This window comes from Pongo pygmaeus, chromosome 15 (assembly GCF_028885625.2).
Source record: "Pongo pygmaeus isolate AG05252 chromosome 15, NHGRI_mPonPyg2-v2.0_pri, whole genome shotgun sequence".
Classification (NCBI taxonomy): domain Eukaryota; kingdom Metazoa; phylum Chordata; class Mammalia; order Primates; family Hominidae; genus Pongo; species Pongo pygmaeus.
The window spans coordinates 62439640-62466349 of NC_072388.2; the positions used below are offsets into that span (position 1 = coordinate 62439640).

Consider the following 26710-nt stretch of genomic DNA (forward strand, 5'->3'; position numbering starts at 1 on the left):
ATAATTTCCATATTTCTTTTATAATAAACTAATGATAACTAATGAAAAAAATAAAATAAATTCTGCTATTGTGCTTTCTCATCAGTGAATATTCTTTCTAGCCTAACAAATTCATTTTCATTCTTAAGATGAAATGTTTTTTCTGTTGCTTTAGTGATATCTTCTTAAGCATCTGTCTTTTCATCTTTAAAAGGAGAAATGAGTACTAACTCAAGAACTGTTAGGAGGATTAACTAATGCATGCCATGTGTTCTGCACAATGTCTGGCATATCATAATACATACACAATAGATGTAATAGGTCGGGCGTGGTGGCTCATGCCTGTAATCCCAACACTCCTGGAGGCCGAGGCAGGGATCACTGAGGTCAGGAGTTCGAGACCAGCCTGGCCAACATGGTAAAACCCCGTCTCTACTAAAAATACAAAAATTAGCTGGGTGTTGTGGTGCACACCTGTAATCCAGCTACTCGGGAGGCTGAGGCAGGAGAACTGCTTGAGGTAGAGGTTGCAGTGCGCCAAGGTCATGCCACTGCACTCCAGCCTGAACAACAGAGCGAGATTCCGACTCAAAAAAAAAAAAAAAATGATGATGATGGCTGGACATGGTAGCTCACACCTGTAATCCCAGCACTTTGGGAGGTCAAGACGGGCGGATCACCTGAGGTCGGGAGTTCGAGACCAGCCTGACCAACATGGAAAAACCCCGTCTCTATTAAAAATACAAAATTAGCCAGGCATGGTGGCACATGCCTGTAATCCCAGCTACTCGGGAGGCTGAGGCAGGAGAATCGCTTGAACCCAGGAGAAAGAGGTTGCAGTGAGCCGAGATCGCGCCATTGCACTCCATCCTGGGCAACAAGAGTGAAACTCCATCTCAAAAAAAAAAAAAAAAAAAAAAAAGATGTAATATAAAAATTACCAGTATCACCATGACTGATATCACTAATATCATATAAGGGAGAATTTGGATCTATCAGAGAGCTCCAAATAGCACAATTACATCAAACAGCAAAAAATATTAGTAAGTTGGATTTGGGTTTTTTAAAATTTATTTATTTTTTTGTATTTTTAGTGGAGATGGGGTTTCACCGTGTTAGCCAGGATGGTCTCGACCTCCTGACCTCGTGATCCGCCTGCCTGGGCCTCCCAAAGTGTTGAGATTACAGGCGTGAGCCACCACGCCCAGTCTGGATATGGGTTTAAAATAGAAATAAGCATTCCCTCCAACTTTTAATTTTCAACATTTATTTTTACTTATTTTTTCCTTTGGAGATGGCATCACAGCTCATTAATTTTCAACATTTATAAGTGCACACACACAAAAAGCTCTAATACACACACACAGTTCACCTTCTAGGTTCACTGTTAACTTCTTGCCAAATTTGCTTTCTCTCTCTACACACACACACACCACTGCTTTTTAAAAATGAACCTTTTGATGAGAGTTAGCTGCAGACAAAGTATCACTCCATTCCTAAATACTTCACCATAACAGCATCTCTCCAACCTTTTGTTTTTCATGTCATGGAATTTTTTGAATATCCTATTCTTCAACAACTTTCATCCAAAGAGTTCAAGATCTATTGATTGTCCTTGCCTAAATCAATGATTATGCTAGAATCTGCAAAACAGTTCTTTTCTATCATTCTTTCTACCTTAGCAGGCATTCTTCTATAAACAAGAGCTTTTTTCCTTTCTCTGTTTCTTTGACTAGGAAATCATGACTCTTAAAAACTGTGTATCATAATCTATTGCTTTGTTGCTTTTTGATGCTCAAAGTGTTTAGATTTGGCCATTAAGACCCTTTAAGCCAGCTTCTGTAGCCTTCTGATAGGACCCCATCAGTCCGTAAGCCCTACATGAGAAACTCTGAGGAAGCGTTAGGTAGCTCTAAAAATGGTGTGCTTCCTTCAACTTAAGTATTCAGACATGAAATGACCATTTTCCAGTAATGCTGGGGTAGTCACCTCCACAGCTGCTGAGGTAACCAGCACAGTACAACTGTTCTGTGGTTTTCCTGCCAGACGAAATGGCCTTACCTTGAACACGTCAGGCTTGCTCCTGCCTCAGGACTGCAGCAACAGCTGTTTGCCTGGAGTATTCTTTCCCTGCATGTCTGCATGAGTGACTCCTTCCTGTTATTCAGGTCTCAGCATATGTCACCTGCCCAGAGAGAGTCTCTCCCCCGCCAATCAACGTGAAAAAGCCCCTGTCATTTCCTATCACATCCTTATCCTGTTTCACTTATTTAAAAATTAAAAATGATGGCCAGGTGCAGTGGCTCATTCTTGTAATCCCAGCATGTTGGGAGGCCAGGGCAGGTGGATTGCTTGAGCCCAGGGGTTCGAGACCAGCCTGGGCAACAAGGCTAAACCCCATCTCTACAAAAAAATGCAAAAATGAGGCAGGTGTGGTAGTGCACTCCCAGCTACTCGGGAGGACTGCTTCAGCTCGGGAGGTAGAGGTTGCAATGAGCCGAGATCATGCCACTGCACTCCAGCCAGGACAACAGGGCAAGACCCTGTCTCAAAAAAACACCGACAAACAAAATTTAAAATGTTTAATTATGAAGTATTTCAAATGTACAAAGGTGTAGAAAAAAAATAAGACACCCAAACATGTACCACCTATACTTAACAAATATTAACATTTTTTACTGTATCTGCCTCAGTTTAACAAAATGGAACATTACAGACACAAGAAAAACTTCACTCCAATAATTAAGAATTTAGAATAATGGCACCATATTTATATGTATCTTTCTTGCAATTTGCTCTTTTTACTCAATGTAATTTTTTAAAAGTCCTGTTTTAGTGGTGAACTTATTACCTCTTTCTTGCTTATTTGTTAATAAGTGGTTGCTGAATACATTAATGCCTAACTGATTCAACTTTCACACATTAAAATCACCATGTAAGGACACTGTGGTCAACTATAGACCACATTTATGATAGTTAAGATTATAATGGAGGCCAGGTGTGGTAACCCATGTGTGTAATCCCAGCACTTTGGGAGGCCAAGGCGGGCAGATCACTTTAGCCTAGGAGTTTGAAACCAGCCTGAGCAACATAACGAAACCCCATCTCTACACAAAAAATACAAAAATTAGCCAGGCATGGTGGCGCATGCCTATAGTCCCATCTACTGGGGAGGCTGACGCAGGGGAATGCTTGAGCCCGGGAGGCTGAGGCTGCAGGGAGCTGTGATTGCACCACTGCACTCCAGCCTCGGCGACAGAGCAAGACACGTGCTGTCTCTCTCTCTCTCTCTCTCTCTATATATATACACACACACATATATACACACATACATATATATACATATACACACACACACACACACACACACACACACATACATATATATATATGAGCTGGGAAAGTTCCATCATCTAATTGTGGTCCCTGCAAATTCATGGCACAATGCATTACTCATGTGTCTGTGGTGATGCGTGTATAAACAAACCTATTGCACTGCCGGTCATATAAAAGTATGGTACATACAATTATGTACAGTACACAATACTTCATAAAGACAATAAAGGACTATGTTACGGGTTTATGTTACTGGTTTAAAAGTCCAATACTATACTTTTTTTTTTTGAGACGGAGTTTCGCTTTGTCACCCAGGCTGGAGTGCAGTGGCATCATCTCAGCTCACTGTGACCTCTGCCTCCCGGGTTCAAGAGATTCTCCTGCCTCAGCCCCCCAAGTAGCTGGGATTACAGGCATCTGCCACAATGCCCAGCTAATTTTTGTGTTTTTAGTAGAGACAGGGTTTCACCATGTTGGCCAGGCTGATCTCGAACTCCTGACCTCAGGTGATCCACCCACCTCGGTCTCCCAAAGTGCTGGGATTACAGGCATGAGCCACCATGCCCGGCAAGACTATACTTTTAATCGTTATTTTAGAGTGTACTTTCTCTACTTATTAAAAGGAAGTTGACTGTGAACAGCCTCAGGCAAGTCCTTCAAAGGGTATTCCAGAAGGCACTGTTCTCATAGAAGATGACAACTCCATGTGTTATTGTTCCTAAAAACCTTCCAGAGGGACAAGACATGGAGTAGAAGACCACAAAATTGATGATCCTGACCGTGTGTGGGCCTAGGCTAATGTGTGTGTCTTTTTTTTTTTTTTTTTTGGAGGCAGGGTCTTGTTCCATCACTCAGCGCAGTAGCACCATCATGGCTCACTGCAGCCTCAACCTCCCAGGCTCAGGCCACCACATCCAGCTAAGTTTTGTATTTTTGGTAGAGACAGGGTCTCACTATTTTAACCAAGCTGGTCTCAAACTTCTGGGCTCAAGCAATCTTCCTGCCTCAGCCTCCCAAAGTGGTGAGATTACAGGCATGAGCCACTGTCCCCAGCCTGTGTCTTAATTTTTAACAAAAGAGTTTTAAAAGTAAAATTAAAAAATAATAAAATAAAAATTAAAGTAGAAACAGGCTTATGGAATAAGGATATATGAAGAAAATATTTTCATACAGCTGTACAATGTATTTGTGTTTTAAGCTAAGTATTATTACAAAAGAGGAAAAAGTATCATGGCAAGTGCTCTCTACAGGTATACCATTTGTTATCATTTATACCATAATTTTATTATACCTTTTTATGTTTAGATACACAAGTATTTACCATTATGTTACAACTGCTTACAGTATTCAGTAGAGTAAAATCCTGTACAGTGTAGTGTAGGTCATACCGTACAGCCCAAGTATGTAGTAGGTTATAATATCTAGGTTGGGTAAGTACAGTATACTCCATGATGTTCCCAGGATGAAACTGCCTAATGACCCATTTCTCATTGTTAGGCAATGAATGACTGTAATCATAACTGGAGTTCAACAAATGCTAGGCTATGTGCTCGAAACTTCTATCCAGTTTTTAAATCCTAATCATTTACCCCTATGAGGCAGATATTATCATCACTATTTTACAAAGGAAATTGAAGCTCGGAAACTAATTTGCCCATGCTCTCATAGCTACTAAGTTAACATATTGGAGGAGTCTGGTTTGAAATTCAAGTTGTAACTTCAAAACCTGTGAATCTGTGTTCGTTCCAATGTTAAGCTATTGATCTTCTATGTAAGTATTAAAGTACTGCTGTCAACTTTAATCCAGGGATATGCCCATGAGGCTTTAGAGGAGGAATTACATGTAAATTCTATGTATCAGAAGAGAAAGGAAGCAGTGTATGATTGTAAAAATATGTAACAACCCAGAAAAGGGTTACAATAAGCAATCATCCTTTACTTTTAATTTTTCATGTGATCTACTTTTACTTTTCTCTTTAAAACTTTTTTTTTTTTTTGAGACGGAGCCTTGCTCTGTTGCCCAGGCTGGACTGCAGTGACGCCATCTCGGTTCACTGAAAGTTCTGCCTCCTGGGTTCACGCCATTCTCCTGCCTCAGCCTCCCCAGTAGCTGGGACTACAGGTGCCCACCACCATGCCCGGCTAATTTTTTTTGTATTTTTAGTAGAGACGGGGTTTCACCGTATTAGCCAGGATGGTCTCAATCTCCTAACCTCGTGATTTGTCCGCCTCCGCCTCCCAAAGTGCTGGGATTACAGGCGTGATAAAACTTTTTATTATGGAATTTGCATGGAGTAGAGAACAGTAAAAGAAATCCCCACATGCACATTACCAGCACAATTATATTCCCCAAAAGTTATCAGGGATGGAGAAGTCAGTTATACATATTTTACTGAAGGGCAATTAAGAAACCCCAGGCCAGGCATGGTGGCTCACATCTGTAATCCCAGCACTTTGGGAGGCCAAGGCGGGCGGATCACCTGAGGTCGGGAGTTCGAGACTCCCATGACCAACATGGAGAAACCCCATCTCTACTAAAAATACAAAATTAGCCAGGTGTGGTGGCGCATGCCAGTAATCCCAGCTACTTGGGAGGCTGAGGCAGGAGAATCGCTTGAACCCAGGAGGCGAAGGTTGGAGTGAGCCAAGATCGTGCCATTTGCACTCCAGCCTGGGCAACAAGAGTGAAAGTCTGACTCAAAAAAAAAAAAAAAAAAAAAAAGAAAGAAAAGAAAAGAAAACCCCAATGGACAAAATGATGAAACTCTTCAAATTCTTCCTTCCCAACACCCCATCCCGCATGTGGCGTCAATACAATTTCCGGACTGATCCCAGCTCCAGGGGCAGATCCTGATTAGCTCAAACCAATTATATATAGCTCAATCCCACCCCCTTTACCAGTTCAGAAACCTTACATTTTGGGCAATCTGGGCATGCATTCCCTTCCCAACTAAAAGTACCCAGATATGAAACACTAACTCTAAAGTGGTCCCAAGCCAACTAATGAACAATGCTTTTACACCATATCTATGAGCTTCAACATTTTCTGATTATTTAAGTCAGTTTGCAGCAGAACTTTTGTAAATGCAGCCAGAACCACCCTAACTAATTAGAGATAATCAAATAAAGTCTTGGGTATATCACCAAGTACTGACCTAATGTAAGAGGCACCTATAAATAAAGATTTAAGAAACATTTTTTAAAAAGTCAAATTTCTAGGGCTAGGAGCAGTTGCTTATGCCTGTAATCCCAGCACTTTGGGAGGCAGAGGCAGGTGGATCACAAGGTCAGAAGTTCAAGAGCAGCCTGGCCAACATGGTGAAACCCTGTCTCTACTAAAAGTATAAAAAAATTAGCCAGGTGTGGTGGCAGGTGCCTGTAATCCCAGCTACTTGGGAGGCTGAGGCAGGAGAACCGCTTGGACCCTGGAGATGGAGGTTGCCATGAGCCGAGATTGCGCCATTGCACTCCACCTTGGGGGACAAGAGCGAGACTCCCTCTCAAAAAAAATAAATAAATAAAATAAAAAATAAAGTTAGATTTCATTCACATTATTTAATTAATTTATTTGGATATAGGATCTCGTCCTGTTGCCCTCGCTGGAGTGGAGTGGTACAATCACAGTTCACTGCAGCCTCAGCCTTCTAGGCGCAAGTGATCCTCCTGCCTTAGCCTCCCAAGTAGCTGGGACTACAGGCACACACCACCACACCTGACCAATTTTTAAACTTTTTTTTCCTGGAGACTAAGTCTCATTATGTTGCCCAGGCTGCTCTCGAACTCCTGGGCTCAAGTGATCCACCTTGACCTCCCAAAGTGCTGGGATTACAGGTGTGAGCCACTGCACCTGGTCTTCATTCATATTAAAAAGGGTGACTTTGGGATGGGCATGGTGACTCATGCCTGTAATTCCAGCACTGTGGGAAGCCAAGTTGGGCAGATCACTTGAGGTCAGGAGTTTGAAACCTGCCTGGCAAACATGGTGAAACCCCATCTCTATTAAAAACAGAAAAATTATACAGGTGTGGTGACGCACTCCTGTACTACTCGGGAGGCTGAGGCACAAGGATTGCTTGAACCCAGGATGTGGAGGTTGCAGTGAGCTGAGATCACACCACTGCACTCCAGCCTGGACGACAGAGCAAAACTCTGTCTCAAAAAGAAAAAGGGAGGGGTACTTTGATCTTTTGTTCTCCCTCGCTCCCTTATTGTTTTTGTTCAAAAATAAAAAGGAAAAATGAGATACACAGAGGAACTCTCAGAAGATTCTCTATAAAAATCTATGCTCAGTAATAATGGTAGGATCCCTGATTCTAAACACATCAACAAAATAAGAAAACAAACCAGCAAAATGATCTAATTTATCTTACTTTATTTTTTGAGATGGAGTCTCATTCTCACCCAGGCTTAAGTGCAGTGGTGCGACCTTGGCTCACTGCAGCCTCCACCTCCCAGGTTCAAATGATTCTCCTGCTTCAGCCTCCCAAGTAGCAGGCACCCATCACCATGCCTGGCTAATATTTGTATTTTGAGTAGAGACAGGGTTTTACCCCGTTGGCCAAGCTAGTCTCAAACTCCTGACCTTAGGTGATCTGCCGGTCTTGGCCTCCCAAAGTACTGGGATTACACGGCCGGGCACAGTGGCTCATGCCTATAATCCCAACACTTTGGGAGGCTGAGGCAGGCGGATCACGAGGTCAGGAGTTTGAGACCAGCCTGGCCAACATGGTGAAACCCCATCTCTACTAAGAATACAAAAATAAGCTGGGTGTGGTGGTGCATGCCTGTAATCCCAGCTACTCGGGAGGCTGAGGCAGAAGAATCACTTGAACCTGAGAGGCGGAGGTTGCAGTGAGCTGAGATTGTGCCATTGCACTCCAGCCTGAGCAATAGAGTGAGACTCCACCTCAAAAACAAAACAAAACAAAACAAACAAACAAACAAAAAACAACTTAATATAGAATTCCCTCTAGCTGGACATGATGACTTACGCCTGCAGTCCCAGCACTTTGGGAGACTGAGGCAGAAGGATTACTTGCAGCCAGGAGTTCAAGACAAGCCTGGGCAACAGAGTAAGTCTCTTTCTCAAAAATAAATAAATAAATAAATAAAAAATAAAAAAATCTGTCTAGTAAGTTTCTGTATGTTTTAATAATGTATTTATATTTTTGAATATACAACATAGTCAATGGTCCAAAATTAAAAAGGTCCCCAAACTATCTTAGAACATCTCTGTCCTCAAGTCCCTTTCCTGTCCCAGGAGGCAATGTTACTAGTTTCTTATAAATATTAATATTTTCAGAGATTGTCAATTTGGAGTACAGTGTAAATACTGCAGTGAAGTTATCTCAACAAAAACCAGCCAGTGTGGTGCGTGCACACACACACACACACACACACACGCAAATAGGTTTAAGAAGCAAAACCCCTAGTGCTGGCAATTTGGATGAAGACCGTGCCTTCCGCCTTTAAGAAGTTGGGAGACAGAAAAGTAAACAATTACAATATAGGAAGACAGGTGGCCAGGTGCGGTGCCTCGGTGGCTCACGCCTATAATCTCAGCGCTTTGGGAGGCTGAGGTGGGAGATCACGAGGTTGGGAGATCTAGCCCATCCTGGCCAACATGGTGAAACCCCATCTCTACTAAAATACAAAAAATTGGCCGGGTGTGGTGGTGCGCTTGTAGTCCCAGCTACTTGGGAGGCTGAGGCAGGGGAATGAGGTAAGGGAATCGCTTGAAGCCGGGAGGCGGAGGCTGCAGTGAGCCGAGATCGCGCCACTGCACTCCAGCCTGGCAACAGAGCAAAACTCCATCTCAAAAAAACCCCCCCCCAGAAAAAAAACAAAAACGAAGACTGGTACTAGGACAGAGGTGATAGAAACACAAAGCAGAAGTATGCAGAAGGCACAATGCTTGGCATAAAGAAAATATGCAACAAATATTAATTTCCTTCCTAATTTTCATTTCATTTGATTTAGTCATTTAAATTCATTTCACATTTTAAAAGCTATGATTCTTACAGCTGTTCAGAAACTTAACACAGTTTAGTTACTTTTATATTAACTATTTAAAAAAACAACATGCAACCTTCAGGAACACAATATCAAATAAACAACTCTCAAATCTGAATAAACTATAGCCACACCAAATTGAGCTGGTGCTTTCTTAGATTTTATTTTTCATTTTATAATGAAAAATACACCTCTAAAGAGCATATGGCCAGGCGTGGTAGCTCATGCCTGTAATCCCAGCACTTCGGGAAGCCGAGGTGGGCAGATCACCTGAGCCTCAGGAGTTGGAGACCAGCCTGGCCAACATGGTGAAATCCTCTACCAAAAATACAAAAATTAGCCGAGGGTGGTGGCGCCCACCTATAATTCCAGCTACATGGGCGGCTGAGGCAGGAGAATTGCTTATACCTGGGAGGTGGAGGTTACAGTGAGCCAAGATTGCGCCACTGTACTCCAGGCTGGAGACGGAGAGAAACTCTGTCTCAACAACAAAAATAAAATAAAATAAAATAAAACAAAACCAAAAAAGCATATGAACTTCAATATGTTTCAAAAGATGACTGTGTTTCACTGCCCAAGGTTCTCAGTGAACTCTCCCAAGCTTCTTATCTTAGATACCAATCAGAATGTTTAGGATTTAAACTATTAAAAACGCCCTTGAGTTCCTTGGAGAAAGAAGAGTTTAAAAGGAAAAACAAAAAGACATAGGAGCCAAGAACTCCATTGGCCAATCTAAAACAATCTTAACAACAAAATAACAATACTCATCTGAGTGCAGTGGCTCACGCCTGTAATCCCAGCTACTTGGGAGGCTGAGGCAGGAGAATCACTTGAACCTGGGAGGTGAAGGCTGCAGTGAGCCAAAGTCACACCACTGCACTCTGGCTGGGGCGACAGAGTAAGACTCCTTCTTAAAAAAAAAAAACACAAAACTCTTGGATTACAATCCAAAGAATAAAATAAATATCCAGGAGTCCATCCTGACAAAAATGAATCAGTAAATAAATAAATGAAGGAGAAGGAAAAAATCTTCCTTACAGAAGAACTCAAGTATAATATATGTAGATATACCCCCTGTAGAAAGTAGAGCTGAATTCTCCTCCCCTTGAATGTAGGCTGGACTTAGTAACTTGCATCCAAAGAATAGAGTACAGAAAGGGTAAAAGATAGTAACCTCATTGCAGAGAAGCTCAGATGACATCACTGTGACCAACTGATCAAGGGTAACATCATCAGCAATATGTCATGTTCCTATCATGAACCCCCGGTATGATGTGATAAGAAAGGCATTTCATTCACCTCTGTTATATTCTTCCCCAAATAGAAAACCCCAGTCTAATCACGAGAAAACCTCAAACTAACCCAATTTGAGGGATGGATATTCTTTTCTTTTTTTTTTTTTTTGAGAGGGAGTCTCACTCTGTCACCCAGGCTGGAGTGCAGTGGTGCAATCTCGGCTCACTGCAACCTCCACCTCCTGGATTCAATCAATTCTCTTGCCTTAGCCTCCTGAGTAGCTAAGATTACAGGTGTGCACCACCACACCTGGCTAATTTTTGTATTTCTAGTAGAGATGGGGTTTCACCATGTTGGCCAGGCTGGTCTCGAACTCCTGACCTTGTAATTCGCCCGCCCTGGCCTCCCAAAGTGCTGGGGTTATAGGCGTGAGCCACTGTGCCTGGCCAATTTGAGGGATATTCTACAAATACCTGGCCAGTACTCTTCAAAAGTTTCAAGATCAGACCAGGCACAGTGGCTCATGCCTGCAATCCTAGCACTTGGGGAGGCTGAGACAGGCATATCTTGAGGCCAAGAGTTTGAGACCAGCCTGGCCAACGTGGTGAAACCCCATCTCTACTAAAAACACAAAAATTAGCCGGGAGTGGCGGCACACACTTTAGTCCCAGCTACTAAGGAGGCTGAGGCATGAGAATCACTTGAACCCAGGAGGCGGAGGTTGCAGTGAGACAAGATTGCGTCACTGCACTCCAGCCTGGGCAACAGAGCCAGGCCCTGTCACAAAACAAAAAAAAAGCTTTAAGATCATGAAAAACAAAGAAAGACCAACAAATCATCACAGATTGGGGGAGACCATGATGATGTGATGACGAAATTCAATATGGTGTCCTTGATTAGATCCTGGACTAGTAAAAGGACATTCATGGAAGACCTGGTGAAATCCAAATAAAGTCTGTCATTTAGTTAATAGTATTATCCCAATGTTAATTTCTTAGTTTTGACAAATGTTCCATGGTTATGTTAACATTAGGGAGGCTGGGTGAAGGGTATACAGGAACTCTGTACTATTTTTGCAACTTTTCTGTAAACCTAACATCATCTCCCCGCAAATTTTTTTTTTTTTTTTTTTTTTTGTGAGACAGGGTCTGGCTCTGTCCCCCAGGCTAGAGTGCTGTGGCGCAATCTCGGCTCACTGCAACCTCTGCCTCCTGGGTTCAAGCAACTCTCCTGACTCAGCCTCCCGAGTAGCTGGGATTATAGACGCGTACCACCATGTCCGGCCAATTTTTTGTATTTTTAGGAGAGATGGGGTTTCACCATGTTGCCCAGGCTGGTCTCAAACTCCTGAGCTCAAGTGATCCGCCCACCTCAGCCTCCCAAAGTGCTGGGATTACAGACATGAGCCACCATGCCTGGCCAACAAAAAATTTTTAACATATCATCGATGTTTATAGTTCTAGACAAAAATATTTCTGGTACTAACACACTAGGAATGTCTCAATGCTGAAAAGCCCTTCAGTCAAACTCATCTCTAGACCTGAGATGGCTCTAGCAGGCCAATCAGGACTACCACCAACAATCTCTGCCCTAGTCACATCCCTATTCTAGCTTCATAATAAACTGGAAATTATACAGCAGAGCCAACAGAATCTCCTTCCATATGCCAATATCCCCTTCCCCAAAGCAGTACTAAGGAAAGGTAAAAATAAAATTTCAAGGTTTTTTGTTTTTTGAGACAGAATCTCCTCTGTCGCCCAGGCTAGAGTGTAGTGGTGGGATCTCTGCTCACTGCAACCTCTGCCTCCCAGGTTCAAGAGATTCTCCTGCCTCAGCCTCCCGAGTAGCTGGGATTACAGGGGTGCACCACCACGATCGACTAATTTTTGTATTTTTTGTAGAGACTGGGTTTCGCCATGTTGGCCAGGCTAGTCTCGAACTCCTGACCTCAGGTGATCCATCTGCCTCGGCCTCCCAAAGTGCCCCAAAGTGTTGTAATGCCAACAAGCAAGAGCCACCATGCCTGGCCAAGTTTCAAGAATACTCCCAAATTTGGAAAGAAGCAAACTGAGGGAGTTGGTAGGCAACCTCAAAAAATCTCTCGAAAGTAGTAAGTACTCCTACTTACTACTGCAGGAGCTCAACAAAGGCAAAAAGAGTTGGTAGGGCTATTTTTTAATGTCTCCAGGCTCAGTTTGGGAAATGAGAAGCAGCCCGTATGAGTGGAATATACCTGGGACTTGCTGGAATGGGATTTGGTATAGGACATTCAATGGGATCTCAGATGAAAGGGCAGATTCCAGATCCCCAGCAAGGACTGTCTCAGCCACAGTATGTGACTAGTTTTTGCAAGTGGAAGCAATGCATGCTGCAGTTAGGCTAGGATTAAGAGGTAATGGGTTTTCTCCACCTTTTCTTTGCTCAGCTGCTGGCTGGATGGAGAAGACTCCTTGGTCCTACAGGATGGTATAGCCATAAAATGAAAGGAGTCACAGCCTACCAATCACCAGATGAAAGGCTATCTGCTGATCAGGAAAACCTACATTTGGCTGCATCAGTCAATCAGCGGTGAACAGATCTGAAACATGTAGTTTTAAAACTCCAAATCTGCTTACAGAGGTGGCATCCTGTAACTTCTTAGGGGACAAGTGAGAAAAAAACCCCCAAAAACTCCAAAACACAATGATTCCAACCTCTTAATGTTATTCATTGTTTTAAAAAATTTAAAGTGAATTTCAAGAGCCAGAAGCTCTTGTATTAAAATACTTAAATTTTAGTCATTTCTTTCATACTATTTATTTTTTGTGGATTCTAGCTCTTTTTTATACCGCTGAAATTTTTTTTTTTTTTTTTTTTTTGAGACAAGAGTCTCACTCTGTTGCCCAGACTGGAGTGCAGTGGCGCGATCTCGGCTCATGGCAACCTCCACCTCCTGGATTCAAGCAATTCTCTGCCTCAGCCTCCCGAGTAGCTAGGATTACAGGTGCCCACCACCATCCCAGCTAATTTTTGTATTTTTAGTAGAGATGGGGTTTCAACATCTTGGCCAGGCTGGTTTTGAACTCATGATCTTGTGATCCACCCGCCTTGGCCTCCTAAAGTGCTGGGATTACAGGTGTGAGCCATCGCACTTGGCCACTGCTGAAATTTTTAAACATCTTTTTTTTTTTTTTTTTTTTAAATACAAACGGGGTCTCACTATGTTGCCCAGCTGGTCTTGAACTCCTGTATGTAAGCAATCCTCCTGCTTTGGCCTCCCAAAGCGCTGGGATTATAGGCATGAACCATCACGCCCAGCCTGTTACTGAAATTTTAATGATGATGACAACCTCATGACAATCCCAAAGTACTATTATATCCATTTTACTGATGAGAAAAGCACAGCTAATATGCAGTAAAGCTGGTTTCTGAATTCAAGCATTCTTATTCCAGAGCCCATGCTATTAATTCCTATACTATACTGTCTCTATATAAGCATGTAGCATATTAATCTTTTTAAGGGGGGAGTATTAGCAGAGCCACATGGAAGCAGTAGCTGCTAATGTCTAAACTGACAAGGCCAGTGGCAAACCTGAAAAATCTACTGGCAGCCACAAAAGTTTTATACAAGACATTCAAGTAGCTTAATATTTATCAGGCATATCCTTTTCTTTTTTATTTTTATTTTTTGAGACAGGGTCTCACTCTGTGGCCCAGGCTGGAGTGCAGTGGTGCAATCACAGCTCACCGCAGCCTTGACCTCCCTGAATCAAGCAATTCTCCCACCTACCTCAGCCTCCCAAGCAGATAGGACCACAGGCACATGTCACCACACCTGGCTATATTACACACATCTGATGTCAGCTTATCTGAAGCAAAACTGCACAGGGGAATCTTAACAATCTGGTTATTAACATTTCAGAGAAACAGCAAAGAGTAAAATAGGAACAATCACACATATGCGTTACCAGTATGTCCTAGAGGAAACAATACCTTGGGATAAAAAGCATACACTGGTTTAATTTCAGGAGAATCATTTCCAGAAAACATTTATAATTTAGAGAAACGTATGTGTATGTTTTAAACTAACACAGAATTAGCTCTAAGACAATTTGCCAAAGAGCCATTTGTTTCAAATTCAAACTGCTGAATATTTAGCGGAAGGTATGCTAAACTGACATCTGCTACAACTCTAATATAATTTTAAATTTCACATTCATTAATGACTAAGACAATGTCTCTGTAAATTAATCCTGCTTAGCTAGTCTGAATATGGTATTCTTATTCACATAAACGTCCAAGATAGTGGTTGCAGCAACATATGGCATCCCATGCATTAAATACACTAAAATTCTCAGGAAAAGCACAATTTTTAAAGTACAGGAATCTGTTACCAAGGAAAGGGGGAGGACTGGGAGGAAATGACACATACTTTCTCATGCAGTGTGAGATTATGCTGGAGGTTCCAGATATAACATTCAAAGCATCTTTTTAAAAACAAAAACATTTTCCTCAATAACATCCTGAGATGTCCAGTTTTGCATGTAAATCTTGCATCCAAATGTCACCCTTTACGGTAATTCCACAAATGCCCAGAATCTTTCAACAAGAACAATTAACTGCCTTTTTCCTTTCCAGAACAACCAGCTGGTTAACCAAACAGAGAAACCAAATTTCCCTAAGTCACCAGATGTCTTAATTTGGAACAGTTAGAAGCAATTTGGAATAATCCAATTCTTGAATTGGTACTACATGTTTACTATTTCTTCATTTTCTAATTTTGAAAAGATGCTTTTAAGAATTAAGCAAATGCTATCTTTAATAACTGCAAAAAAAATGAGGAAAAACAAAAAGAACCATATCCTGTTACAGAATGATGTTAACATTATCTAAGAGCCAGCTACTTAAATATTGTATACATTATAGTTAGGAACTGATAAGCTCTAACAACATTAAATCTGCTCAAAAGTTCTAAAGAATTACCCTACTCAAGAATTCAAAAACAGCCGGGCCCAGTGGCTCATGCCTATAGTCCCAGCACTTTGGTAGGCTGAGGCAGGCAGATCATGAGGACAGGAGTTCAAGACCAGCCTAGCCAACACAGCGAAACCCCGTCTCTACTAAAAATACACAAATTAGCCAGGTGTGATAGGTGTGTCTGTACTCCCAGCTACTCAGGAGGCTGAGGCAGGAGAATCACTTGAACCTCAGAGGCGGAGGTTGCAGTGAGCTGAGATGGTGCCACTGCACTCCAACCTTGGCGACAGAGCAAGACCCTGTCTTCAAAAAAAAAAAAAAAAAAAAAAGATTTCAAAAACAATTCTTGGCCAGGTGCGGTGGCTCACACCTATAATGCTAGCACTTTGGGAGCCTGAGGTAGGTGGATTGTTTGAGCCCAGGAGTTTGAGACCAGCTTGGGCAACATGGCTAAACTCCGTCTCTACAAAATTTAGCTAATTTTTGTATTTTAGAGCTAAATGTACAGGGCGTGGTGGCGTGGTGGTAGTCTCAGCTACTTAGGATGCTGAGGCAGGAGAAGCACGTGAGCCCAGGGTGGTTGCGGCTGCAAGTTGAGCTGTGATTGCGCCACTGCACTCCAGCCTGGGTGACAGAGTGAGACTCTGTCTCAATACCAAAACCAAACCAAACAAAAAAAAACAATTCTGGAAAGGTTATGACATGACAGGCCTAGAACATAACAAATTCAGCAAAGAACAGTCATGAAGTCCCTTTCTTCATGCAGGACAGGATAGAAGGAGATAGGTGGAAATATAGCCCAATAACTAATTCTAATAATAAAAATAGTGATGAGTGTTATAAAAAATAACAACATAGGGTAAGGCAAGAAAAATGAAGCAGGAAAAGCCATTTCTATTCAATCATTAAAGGAAACTTCCCCATGAGGTGACATTTGAGCTGAGACCAGGACAAAATGAGGGAGGCAAGGGAGTGGATTACATGGAGCAAGAGCTGCCTAGGCAGAGAGAAACAACAAGTAGGCCAGTGCAGCTAAAGTCAGAGAAAGAAAGAAGGTGTAGAAAATGAGGCTAAAGAGGTAACTAGAGCCAGAGAAGAGCTCTGTTGGTCATGGTAAGAACTTTGAATTTTATTCTCAAGTGAGAAAGAAAGCCACTGTAGGCTGAGAGCAGGTAAGAGACACTGAGAATGGGTTCCTTGGGCTGCTGTCTGGAGAACAGACTAAAGGGCAAGAGTATAAGTAGTTAGTTTAGAGGTTTGTGCAAAATTCTGAGAAAGAGTTATGACAGAAGTGGCTGGATGTAGGTCACAAATATGAAAGAATTTTCTGGTAAGACTGCAAGTGGTGTGTGAGAAGGGCAGTCAAAAATGATTCTTGTCTCAAAAAAAAAATGATTCCTAGGTTTCTGGCTTAAGCAGCAAGGTAAATATGTTGTTGGTATATTATTAATACTTTAATTACAAGCTTTTTTTTTGAGACGGAGTTTTGCTCTTGTTGCCCAGGCTGGAGTGCAATGGCGCAATCTTGGCTCACTACAACCTCCACCTCCCAGGTACAAGCGATTCTCCTGTCTCAGCCTCCCAAGTATCTCGGATTACAGGCATGCGCCACCACGCCTGGCTATTTTTTGTGTGTATTTAGTAGAGACGGGGTTTCACCATGTTAGTCAGGCTGGTTGCAAACTCCTGACCTCAGGTGATCCACCCACCTCAGCCTCCCAAAGTGCTGGGATTATGGGAATGCACCACTGTGCCTGGCCTAATTACAAGCTTTTTAAGATAAGATGAGTAACTGGACAATTTGATAATTATCCAGTTGTTTATACAGGCCTTACTGATAAACTGTGGTATGTTAATACAATAGAATTCTCTTTTTTTGTTGTTTTTTTGAGACCAAGTTTTGCATTGTAACCCAGGCTGCAGTGCACTGGAATGATCTTGGTTCACTGCAACCTCCCGGGTTCAAGCGATACTCCTGCCTCAGCCTCACAAATAGCTGGAGTTACAGGCACCCACCACCATGCCCAGCTAATTTTTGTAGTTTTAGTCAAGACGGGGTTTCACTATGTTGGCCAGGCTGGTCTCAAGCCCCTGGCATCAAGTGATCCGCCCACCTCGGCCTCCCAAAGTGCTGGTACTGCAGGCATGAGCCACTGCGCCTGGCCTAGAATTCTACATAGCAATAAAAAACATACAACTGGTACATGCAACGATGTGGATGAATCTCAGAATTGGTTAGATGCCTGACACAAAAAGGTACTACAGGATTTCATTTATACAAAGTTTTAAAAAAGGCAAAACAAATCTATAATGGTAGAAGTAAGAATACTATTTATTTTGGGGGGAGATATAAACTGAGAAACAGAACAAGAGAATTCTAGGTGGTGATTATGCTCAGATGCATACATTTAAAAATAAAACCATGGTGCTCACTTCTGCAGCATATATACTAAAATTGGTATGATACAGATTAGCATGACCCCTGCACAAGAATGACATACCAGTGAGTGAAACATGCCATATTTTTAGAGGGGTGTGTGTGTGTGTGTTAGAGAGAGACAGGGTCTCACTCTCTGTCACCCAGGCTGGAGTACAATGGCACAACCTTGCCTCACTGCAATGTCAGCATCCCAGGATCAAATGATCCTCCAGCCTTAGCCTACCAAGTAGCTAAGACTACAGGTATGTGCTACCATGCCTGGCTAATTTTTGTTTTTCTGTAAGAGATGGGGTTTTGCCATGTTGCCCAGGCTGGTCTCAAACTCCTGGACTCAAGCAATCTGCCCACCTCAGCCTCCCAAAGTGCTGGGATTATAAGCAGGAGGCAGTGTGCCTGGCTTGTAGGTGTATTTTAACAAAGAAGAACATTCAGATAACAAGAAAGAATTCTTGGAAATTAAGAATAAGATAGCAGAAATACAAAATCCACAGAAGAGCTAAAAGATATGGTTAAGGAATACTCCCAACTAAAGTAGAAGAAGAAAGAATGAAATCAGAGGATTGATCAATCAAAGTCAAACATCCTAAAAATGAAAAGTCCAGAAAGAAAAACAGAAAAGAAAAAAAAAAAAACCTGAGTGTTCAGCAAAAAGGATAGCAAAAGAAAGCCATACCAAGCCACATATATCTTGAAATTTCATAATGCTGGGGATAAAGGAAAGATTCTACAAGTGTCCACGGAGAAAAGGGGTCTCATCAAAAATGTGAAGAACTGTAACAGCATCAGACTTCTCAATAGCAACCCTCGGAGAAAAAAGGAATAATGCCTTGAAAATTCTGGGTCAAAATTACCTCTAACCTGGAGTCTTTTTAGCCAGTCAAGTTAACAATGAAATGTGGGTCTAGAACAGAGATATTTTATGTGTGTGTATTTTTAAAAATCATGGAGCAAATGCCTCCCTACTTCTGCCAAGCCTTACGCTGTGGAAAGAGCATCAGTGGTTGGGAGGTGGTGGGGAAGAGCATGGAGAGAAACCTCCTGTTGGGTTTGGTTGGTCCCAGGTTGGTCAGTCCCTGCTGGGACAGTGAAGCAGCGACAAGGAGAAAACTCTCCAGCATCCCAGGCCTGACGCTAAGCACAAGACAGTAACAGCTCACAGCTGAAGGAATTTGAAGTTTTGGGTATATTAATGTTAACTATAGTAACATCAAAACCCAAACCAGGCTAGACTGTTCAAACCCCAACACTCACAGTCTAATAGAAGCACAGATATCCATTTCCAAGGCTAAATGCTACTTACCTTAGTCTCTACTCTTCTTCTACACATGATGTACAGAATGCAATTTTAAAGAGACAGAGAAATACCAACAAGTTATCAAGAAATGAGGCAAAAAACAGAAAAAAACCCAGAGAACATTCAGATATATATTATACACCTACTAATAGTGTAACTACACACTCCCACTGCTTCACTTGACAAGCCTTAAAAGCAAACAAAAAAACTAAAATAATTACGAATTGGTTATTTTTAAGCACCCCCCAAAACAGAAAACAACAAGTATTGGCAAGAATGTAAAGAAACTATAGTACAGTCAAAATGGAAACCAGTATGAAGGTTCCTAAAAAAATTAAAAATAGGCTGGGCACTGTGGCTCACGGCTGTAATCCCAGCACTCTGGGAGGCCAAGGCAGGAGGATCTCCTGAGGTCAGGAGTTTTGAGATCAGCCTGGCCAACATAGTGAAACCCCACCTCTAGTAAAAATACAAAAATTGGCTGGGCATGGTGGCACATGCCTGTAATCCAAGCTACCCAGGAGGCTGAGGCAGGAGAATCACTTGAACCTGGGAGGCGGAGCTTGCAGTGAGCCAAGATCGTGCCATTGCACTCCAGGCTGGGTGACAGAGAGAGACTCCGTCTCAAAAAATAAAAAATAAAATGAAATCAGTATGTCAAAGAGATATCTGTACTCCCAGGTTCACTGCAGCATTTTTTCACAATAGCTAAGATACAGAATCAACCTAAGTGTTCATCAGTTGATGAATAGATAAAGAAAATGTGGTGTAAAAATACAAACATTAGCCGAGTGTGGTGGTGTGCACCTGTCGTCCCAGCTACTCCGGTACACATTTGTGTACATGCACAATGGAATACTACTCAGCCTTAAAAAAGAACAAAATCCTGTCATTTGTGAAACAAGGATAAACTTGCAGGACATTATATTATAAACTAAAGTAAGCCAGATATAGAAAGCCAAATATCACATGCTCTCATCTAGAAGTACATATATACACAAACATACATATCTATATGTGAAATCTAAAACAGTCAAACCCATGGAAGCAGAGAGTAGATAGGTAGTTAATCAGGGATGGGGAGGAGGGAGAATCAGGGAGATGTCGATCAAAGGGTATAAAATTTCACTTGGAAAGAGGAATAAGTTCAAGAGCTCTACTGTACAATATGGTGACTACAGTTAGTAACAATGTACTGTATATTTGAAAATTGCTAAGAGGGGGCAGGCACAGTGGCTCACGCCTGTAATCTCAACACTTTGGGAGGCCAAGGCGGGCAGACTGCTTGAAGTCAGGAGTTTGAGACCAACCTGGCCAATATGGTGAAACCCCACCTCTACTAAAAATAAAAAATAAAAATAAAAAAATTAGCTGGGCATGGTGGCGAGTGCCTGTAGTCTCAGCTACTCAGGAGGCTAAGGCATGAAAATTACTTGAACCTGGGAGGTGGAGGTTGCAGTGAGCTGAGACTGTGCCACTGCATTCCAGCCTGGGTGACACGGAGACTCCATCTCAAAAAAAAAAAAAAAAAAAAAAAAAAAATTGCCAAGAGTTGCTAGGAGAGTAGATTTTAAATGTCCTCACCACACCCAAAAAAATGTATGTAAGGCAGTGGGTATGTTAATTGGCTTGATCTAGTCATTCCGCAATGTATACACATATCAAAACATCTTGCTGTACACCATAAATATATACAACTTTTATTTGTCAATTAAAAAATACATTTTTTAAAAAAGAATGTGAAGAAACTGGAACCCTTATATATTGCTGGTGGGAATGTAAAATGTAGCAGCCTCTGTGGAAAACACTTTGGCAGTTTCTGATAAAGCTAAACATATGTTCATGCAAAAACTTATACATAAATTTCACAGTAGCATTATTATTATTGGAGACAGAGTCACTCTGTCGCCCAGGCTGGGGTGCAGTGGCACAATCTCGCAATCTCGGCTGACTGCAACCTCTGCCTTTTGCAGCATTTTGGGAGGCTGAGGCAGGTGGATCACCTGAGGTCAGGAGTTCAAGACCAGCCTGACCAACATGGCGAAACCCCATCTCTACCAAAAATACAAAAATTAGCTGGGTATGGTGGCAGGCACCTGTAATCCCAGCTACTCGGGAGGCTACGGTAGGAGAATCACCTGAACCCATGAGGTGTAGGTTGCAGTGAGATGAGATCACGTGACTGCACTGCAGCCTGAGTGGCAGAGCAAGACTCTGTCTCAAAAAAAAGAATTACTGCAGTCTTCACATCAAAAACTATGCAAGCCAGAGGACAAAGGAATGACAATTTTAAACATCAAAAGGACAGAAAAACCTACCAACACAAAGCTCTGTACCCAGCAAAAATGCCTTCTGAAAAAGAGTATAAAAGAAAGACTATCAGTCTGGTCCAAAGGTAGTGAGTTATCCCAACTGACTGCTCACAGTCAGTCAGGTCAAACTCCCTGTTCCACTCTTCCCCTCTTCTCACTACTGCACTTGACTAGTCTTCAAAAAGACAAACAAGAAATACTATCAGACAAACACAAACTGAGAAGATTCACTGCCAGCAAAACTGTTGCTGTTAAATTGTTATTCAGGCAGAAACAGTATGATAACAAATTGAAACCTGGATTGACACAAAGAAATAAAGAGCACTGGGAATGGTAAACATGAGGGTAAATATAAGACATTTTTTCCTTTTAAATTTTTCCTTGAAAGATAATTGCTGTCTAAAGCAAAAACTAGTAATAACAAACCAAGGGATTTATGACATGTCAAAGTAAAATGCACCAGCCGGATGCGGTGGCTCATGCCTGTAATCCCGGCACTTTCAAAGGCCGAGGTGGGTGGATCACCTGAGGTCAGGAGTTTAAGACTAGCCTGGCCAACATGGTGAAACCACCTCTCTACTAAAAATACAAAAAAAGTAGCCAGGCAGGCTGGGCGTAATGGCTCATGCCTGTAATCCCAGGACTTTGGAAGGCTGAGGCGGGTGGATCACTTGAGGTCAGGAGTTCGAGACCAGCCAGGCCAACATGGTGAAACCCCATCTCTACAAAAATACAAAAAAAATTAGCTGGGCGTGGTGGCACATGCCTATAATCCCAGCTACTTGGGAGGCTGAGACGGGAGAATCGCTTGAACCCAGTGGGTGGAGGTTGCAGTGAGCCGAGACCATGCCATTGCACTCTAGCCTGGGCAACAGAGTGAGACTTCATCTCAAAAAAACAAACAAACAAACAAAAAATCCAAAAGTAGCCAGGCATGGTGGTCGGTGCCTGTAATCCCAGCTACTCAGGAGGCTGAGGCACAAGAATTGCTTGAACCTGGGAGTCAGAGGCTGCAGTGAGCTGAGATTAGCTCATAGCACTCCACCCTGGGCAACAGATCAAGACTCCATCTCTAAATAAATAATAAATAAAATGCATGACAATAATAGTGACAGGATGGGAGGAGGGAAATGGAAGGATAATGTTGTACGATTCTTACACCATAAAATGGTATCACATTATTTGAAGCTAGATTTTAACAAGTCAAAAAGGATATAATGGGCCAGGCACAGTGGCTCACGCCTGTAATCCCAGCACTCTGGGTGGCCAAGGTGGGTGGGTCACTCCGACCTAGGAGTTCGAGACCAGCTGGGCAAAATAGCAAAACTCCATCTCTACAAAAAATATAAAAATTAGCCAGGCACAGTGGCAGGTGCCTGTAGTCCCAGCTACTCAGGAGTTTAGGTGGGAGGATCACTTGAGCGTGGGATACAGAGGTTGCAGTGAACCCAGATCACACTATTGCACTCCAGTCTGGGTGACAGAGGAAAAACCAGGTCTCAAAAAAAAAAAAAAAAAAAAAAATGCATATAGCAAACCCTAGACCAACCACTTCAAACAAACAAACACACAAAAAATTAAACAGTAAATTCACAAACCAAAACCAATCATAGAGAAAAAGTACCCAATCAAAAAGAAAAAGATGAAAAAAGAAATAAAGAACTGATGAGAAAAACAGAAAATATAAAAACAACTAGTAAGAAGGCAGATTTAAATCCAACTATACCTGGCCGGGCATGGTGGTTCACGCCTGTAATCCCAGCACTTTGGGAGGTTGAGGTGGGCGGATCACTTGAGGTCAGGAGTCCGAGACCAGCCTGGCCAACATGGTGAAACCCTGTCTCCACTAAAATTACAAAAATTAGCCAAGTGTGGTGGCATGTGCCTGTCATCCCAGCTACTTGGGAGGTTGGGGCAGGAGAATCTCTTGAACCCAGGAGGCGGAGGTTGCAGTGAGCTGAGCTCACACCACTGCACTCCAGCCTGGGAGACAGAGTGAGACTCCGTCTCAAAAAAAAAAAAAAAAAATCCAACCATACCAACAATTACATTAAATAAAAATAATATGACACCTTATTTAAAAGACAGAGGTTGTCAGGATGGGGGTGGTGGGGAGAGAGAAGCAAGACCCAACTATATGCTATCTAAAAGAAACCCACTTTAAACATAAAGCCATAGATAGATTAAAAGGAAATGGATAGAAAAAAGATATACCATGCAAATATTAATAAAAAGAAAGCTGCAATGGTTTACTAATATGAGACAAATGAGAAGTCAGAACAGAGAATATTAACTCAAAATGGATCATAGACCTAAATGTAAAAGCAAGAACTACAAAACTTCTATGGCCTTTGGTTAGGCAAAGATCTCTTAAAATACAAAAAGTACAAGCCGCAAAAGAAAATTTTGACTTAATTAAAATGTAAAACCTGCTTTTGAACAGTCAAGAAAATGCGAACTACAGGCCAAGCATGGTGGCTCACGCCTATAATCCCAGCACTTTGGGAGGCCTGGGGGGTGGATGGCTTGAGTCCAGGAGTTCAAGACCAGCCTGGGTGACATGGCAAAACCCTGTCTCCATCAAAAATACAAAAATTAGCCAGGCGTGGTGGCGCATGCCTATAGTCCCAGCTACTCAGGAGGCTGAGATGAAGAGTTCACTTTAGCCCAGGAGGTGGAGCTTGTAGTGAGCCGAGATTGCATCACTGCCAATTCAGCCTGGGTCACAGAGTGAGACCCTGTCAAAAACAAAAAACAAAACAACAAAAAAAACTCACAACAAAACAAAAAACAAACAAAAATAAATATTAAAAAAAAAAAAGAAAATGCCAACTACAGACTGGGAGACCATATTTGCAAATCACAATCTGATAAAGTTGCTATATCCAGAATATATAAAGAATTATTGCAACCAAATTATAAGACAAATAATTCAATTAAAACATGTGAAAATATTTGAACAGATACTGCACCAAAGAAAATATATGAATGACAAATAAGCACGAGGAGCCCAATAATATTAGTCATCAGGGATATGCAAATTATATTAACAATGACCTATTATTACACATTTGCTAAAATGCCTACAATTAAAAAGAACTAACAATACCAAGTTCTGGCAAAAATGCAAAAGCAACAGGAACTTTCATACACTGATGGTAAAATGTTATAGCCACTTTGGAAAGTGGTTTGGCAGTTTGTTTAAAAGTTAAATACACACTTACCCAGCAAGCCCACTTTTAGGTATTTACACAAGAGAAATGACAACTTATGTCCATACAAACACCTGTGCACGTGTTCATCACCATTTTATTTATAACAGCCAAATACCCAGAAAAACACAGAAATATGGGTAAGCTTAAGCACAGAAAAAATAAACAACAAAGACCCTCCCTCCCCCAGAAATATCTGTCATCTGCTGAAGGGAAAAACAAATTGTGGCATACATATATAATGGAATCTGACTCTGCAATAAAAAAGGAACCAGAGATATATGTAACATAAAAGCGTATATATTGTATGATTCCATTTAAGTAACATTCTGGAAAAAGCAAAATGATAGAAACTGGTTGTTAGGGGCTGAGGTTGTGGGGAGGCCACTGATTATTAAGCGGCACAAGGAAACTTTTTGGGTGATGAAAATACTCTGGTATCTTCATCAGGGTGCTGGTTACACAACTGTGTAGGTACATACACATGTCAACTCATCAAACTACATACTTACAAAGTTTAAAAAGGTAAATTTTATGGAATGTAAATTACACTTTAACAACCCTGATCTCCCATGCCCAAAGGCAAACAAAACATAAAAAGTCATAGGCAAAACTAATGTATGATGATGGAAATTAGAATGGTGGTTATCTTTAGTGGGAATGACTGGGAAGGGGCATCCAAGAGGTTTCTTGGGTGCTGGTACTGATTTGAGTGTTGGTGGCACAGATGTCTTCAGTTTGTAAAAGTTCACTGAGCTCTACCCTAGATTTGTAGACCTTACAGTAGTTATATTTTAATAAATAAGTACAAATAAGTAATAATTAGTGCTATTTTAACTGCTCATTGTAGAAAATGTGGAAAATCACATTTTAAACACAAAGAAGCAAAACATACAATTTTGGGGTAGAAGAGGACTTTTTTTTTTTTGAGACAGTCTAGCTCTGTCGCCAGGCTGGAGAGCAGCAGCGTGATCTCAGCTCACTGCAACCTCTGCCTCCCAGGTTCAAGCGATTCTCCTCCCTCAGCCTCCCAAGCAGCTAGGATTACAGGCATGCACTGCCACACCCAGCTAATTTTTGTATTTTTAGTAGAGATGGGGTTTCACCATGTTGGCCACGATGGTCTCGATCTCCTGACCTCATGATCCGCCCGCCTCGGCTTCCCAAAGTGCTGGGATTACAGGCGTGAGCCACCACACCCACCCATGAAGGCAAAAAGTGAGAGATCTGATTAGACAAAAACATAACTAAAATAAGGTAAAATATATTGAAAATATAGTTAAAAGAAAATTGAAATTGGAAGAAAATTTTCATAACACACAATTAAGGGTTAATACCCTTACTATGCAAGAAATTTATCCAAACATAAAATAATAGCTAAAAGCAGTAAGTCATAAAAGGGAAAATTCAAATGAACAAGAAACGTAAAAAGATGTTCAATCTCAGCCGGGCGTGGTGGCTAATGCCTGTAATCCCAGCACTTTGGGAGGCCAAGGCGGGCAGAACAAGATCACATGAGCTCAAGAGTTTGAGACCAGCCTGGCCAACATGGCAAAATCCCGTCTCTACTAAAAATACAAAAATGAGCTAGGCGTGGTGGTGCACGCCTGTAATCCCAGCTGCTTAGGAGGCTGAGAGGCATGAGAATGGCTTGAGCCCAGGAGGCAGAGGTTGCAGTAAGCCAAGATCACACCACTGCATTCCAGCCTGGGCTACAGAGTGAGACTGTCTCAAAAAAAAAAAAAAAAAGTTCAGTCTAACAGTTGAGGAAATAAGATGCCATTTTCACCTATCAGGTTGGCAAAAATTAAAAACACTGATAACATCAAGGCTGATGGGGTGTGGGGAAATGGGCATTTGTAAACATTCTAGGCTGGGCACAGTGGCTCACACCTGTAATCCCAGCACTTTGGGAGGCCAAGGCAGGAGGATC

At 41.9% G+C, this 26710-nt stretch overlaps 1 protein-coding gene and 1 non-coding gene across 4 annotated transcripts in view; one reads left to right on the forward strand and one right to left on the reverse strand.

Moving 5' to 3' along the window:
• WDR89 (WD repeat domain 89) overlaps positions 1 to 26710 on the reverse strand; it is a 47074-nt gene that overhangs the window by 4813 nt on the left and 15551 nt on the right. The window contains exon 1 of one of the 3 annotated variants that reach the window (XM_063651670.1): positions 2041 to 2868. The exons of the other annotated variants lie outside the window; for them this stretch is intronic. Within the exon in view, the coding sequence (XP_063507740.1) occupies positions 2041 to 2123 (83 nt within the window). The 5' untranslated portion in view covers positions 2124 to 2868. Of the gene's footprint in view, positions 1 to 2040; positions 2869 to 26710 lie in introns of those variants that run through there. 3 annotated transcript variants of the gene reach the window in all.
• On the forward strand, positions 17945 to 18046 carry LOC129013351 (U6 spliceosomal RNA). Its single transcript, XR_008493842.1, has one exon. It is a non-coding gene; the product is annotated as a U6 spliceosomal RNA (small nuclear RNA).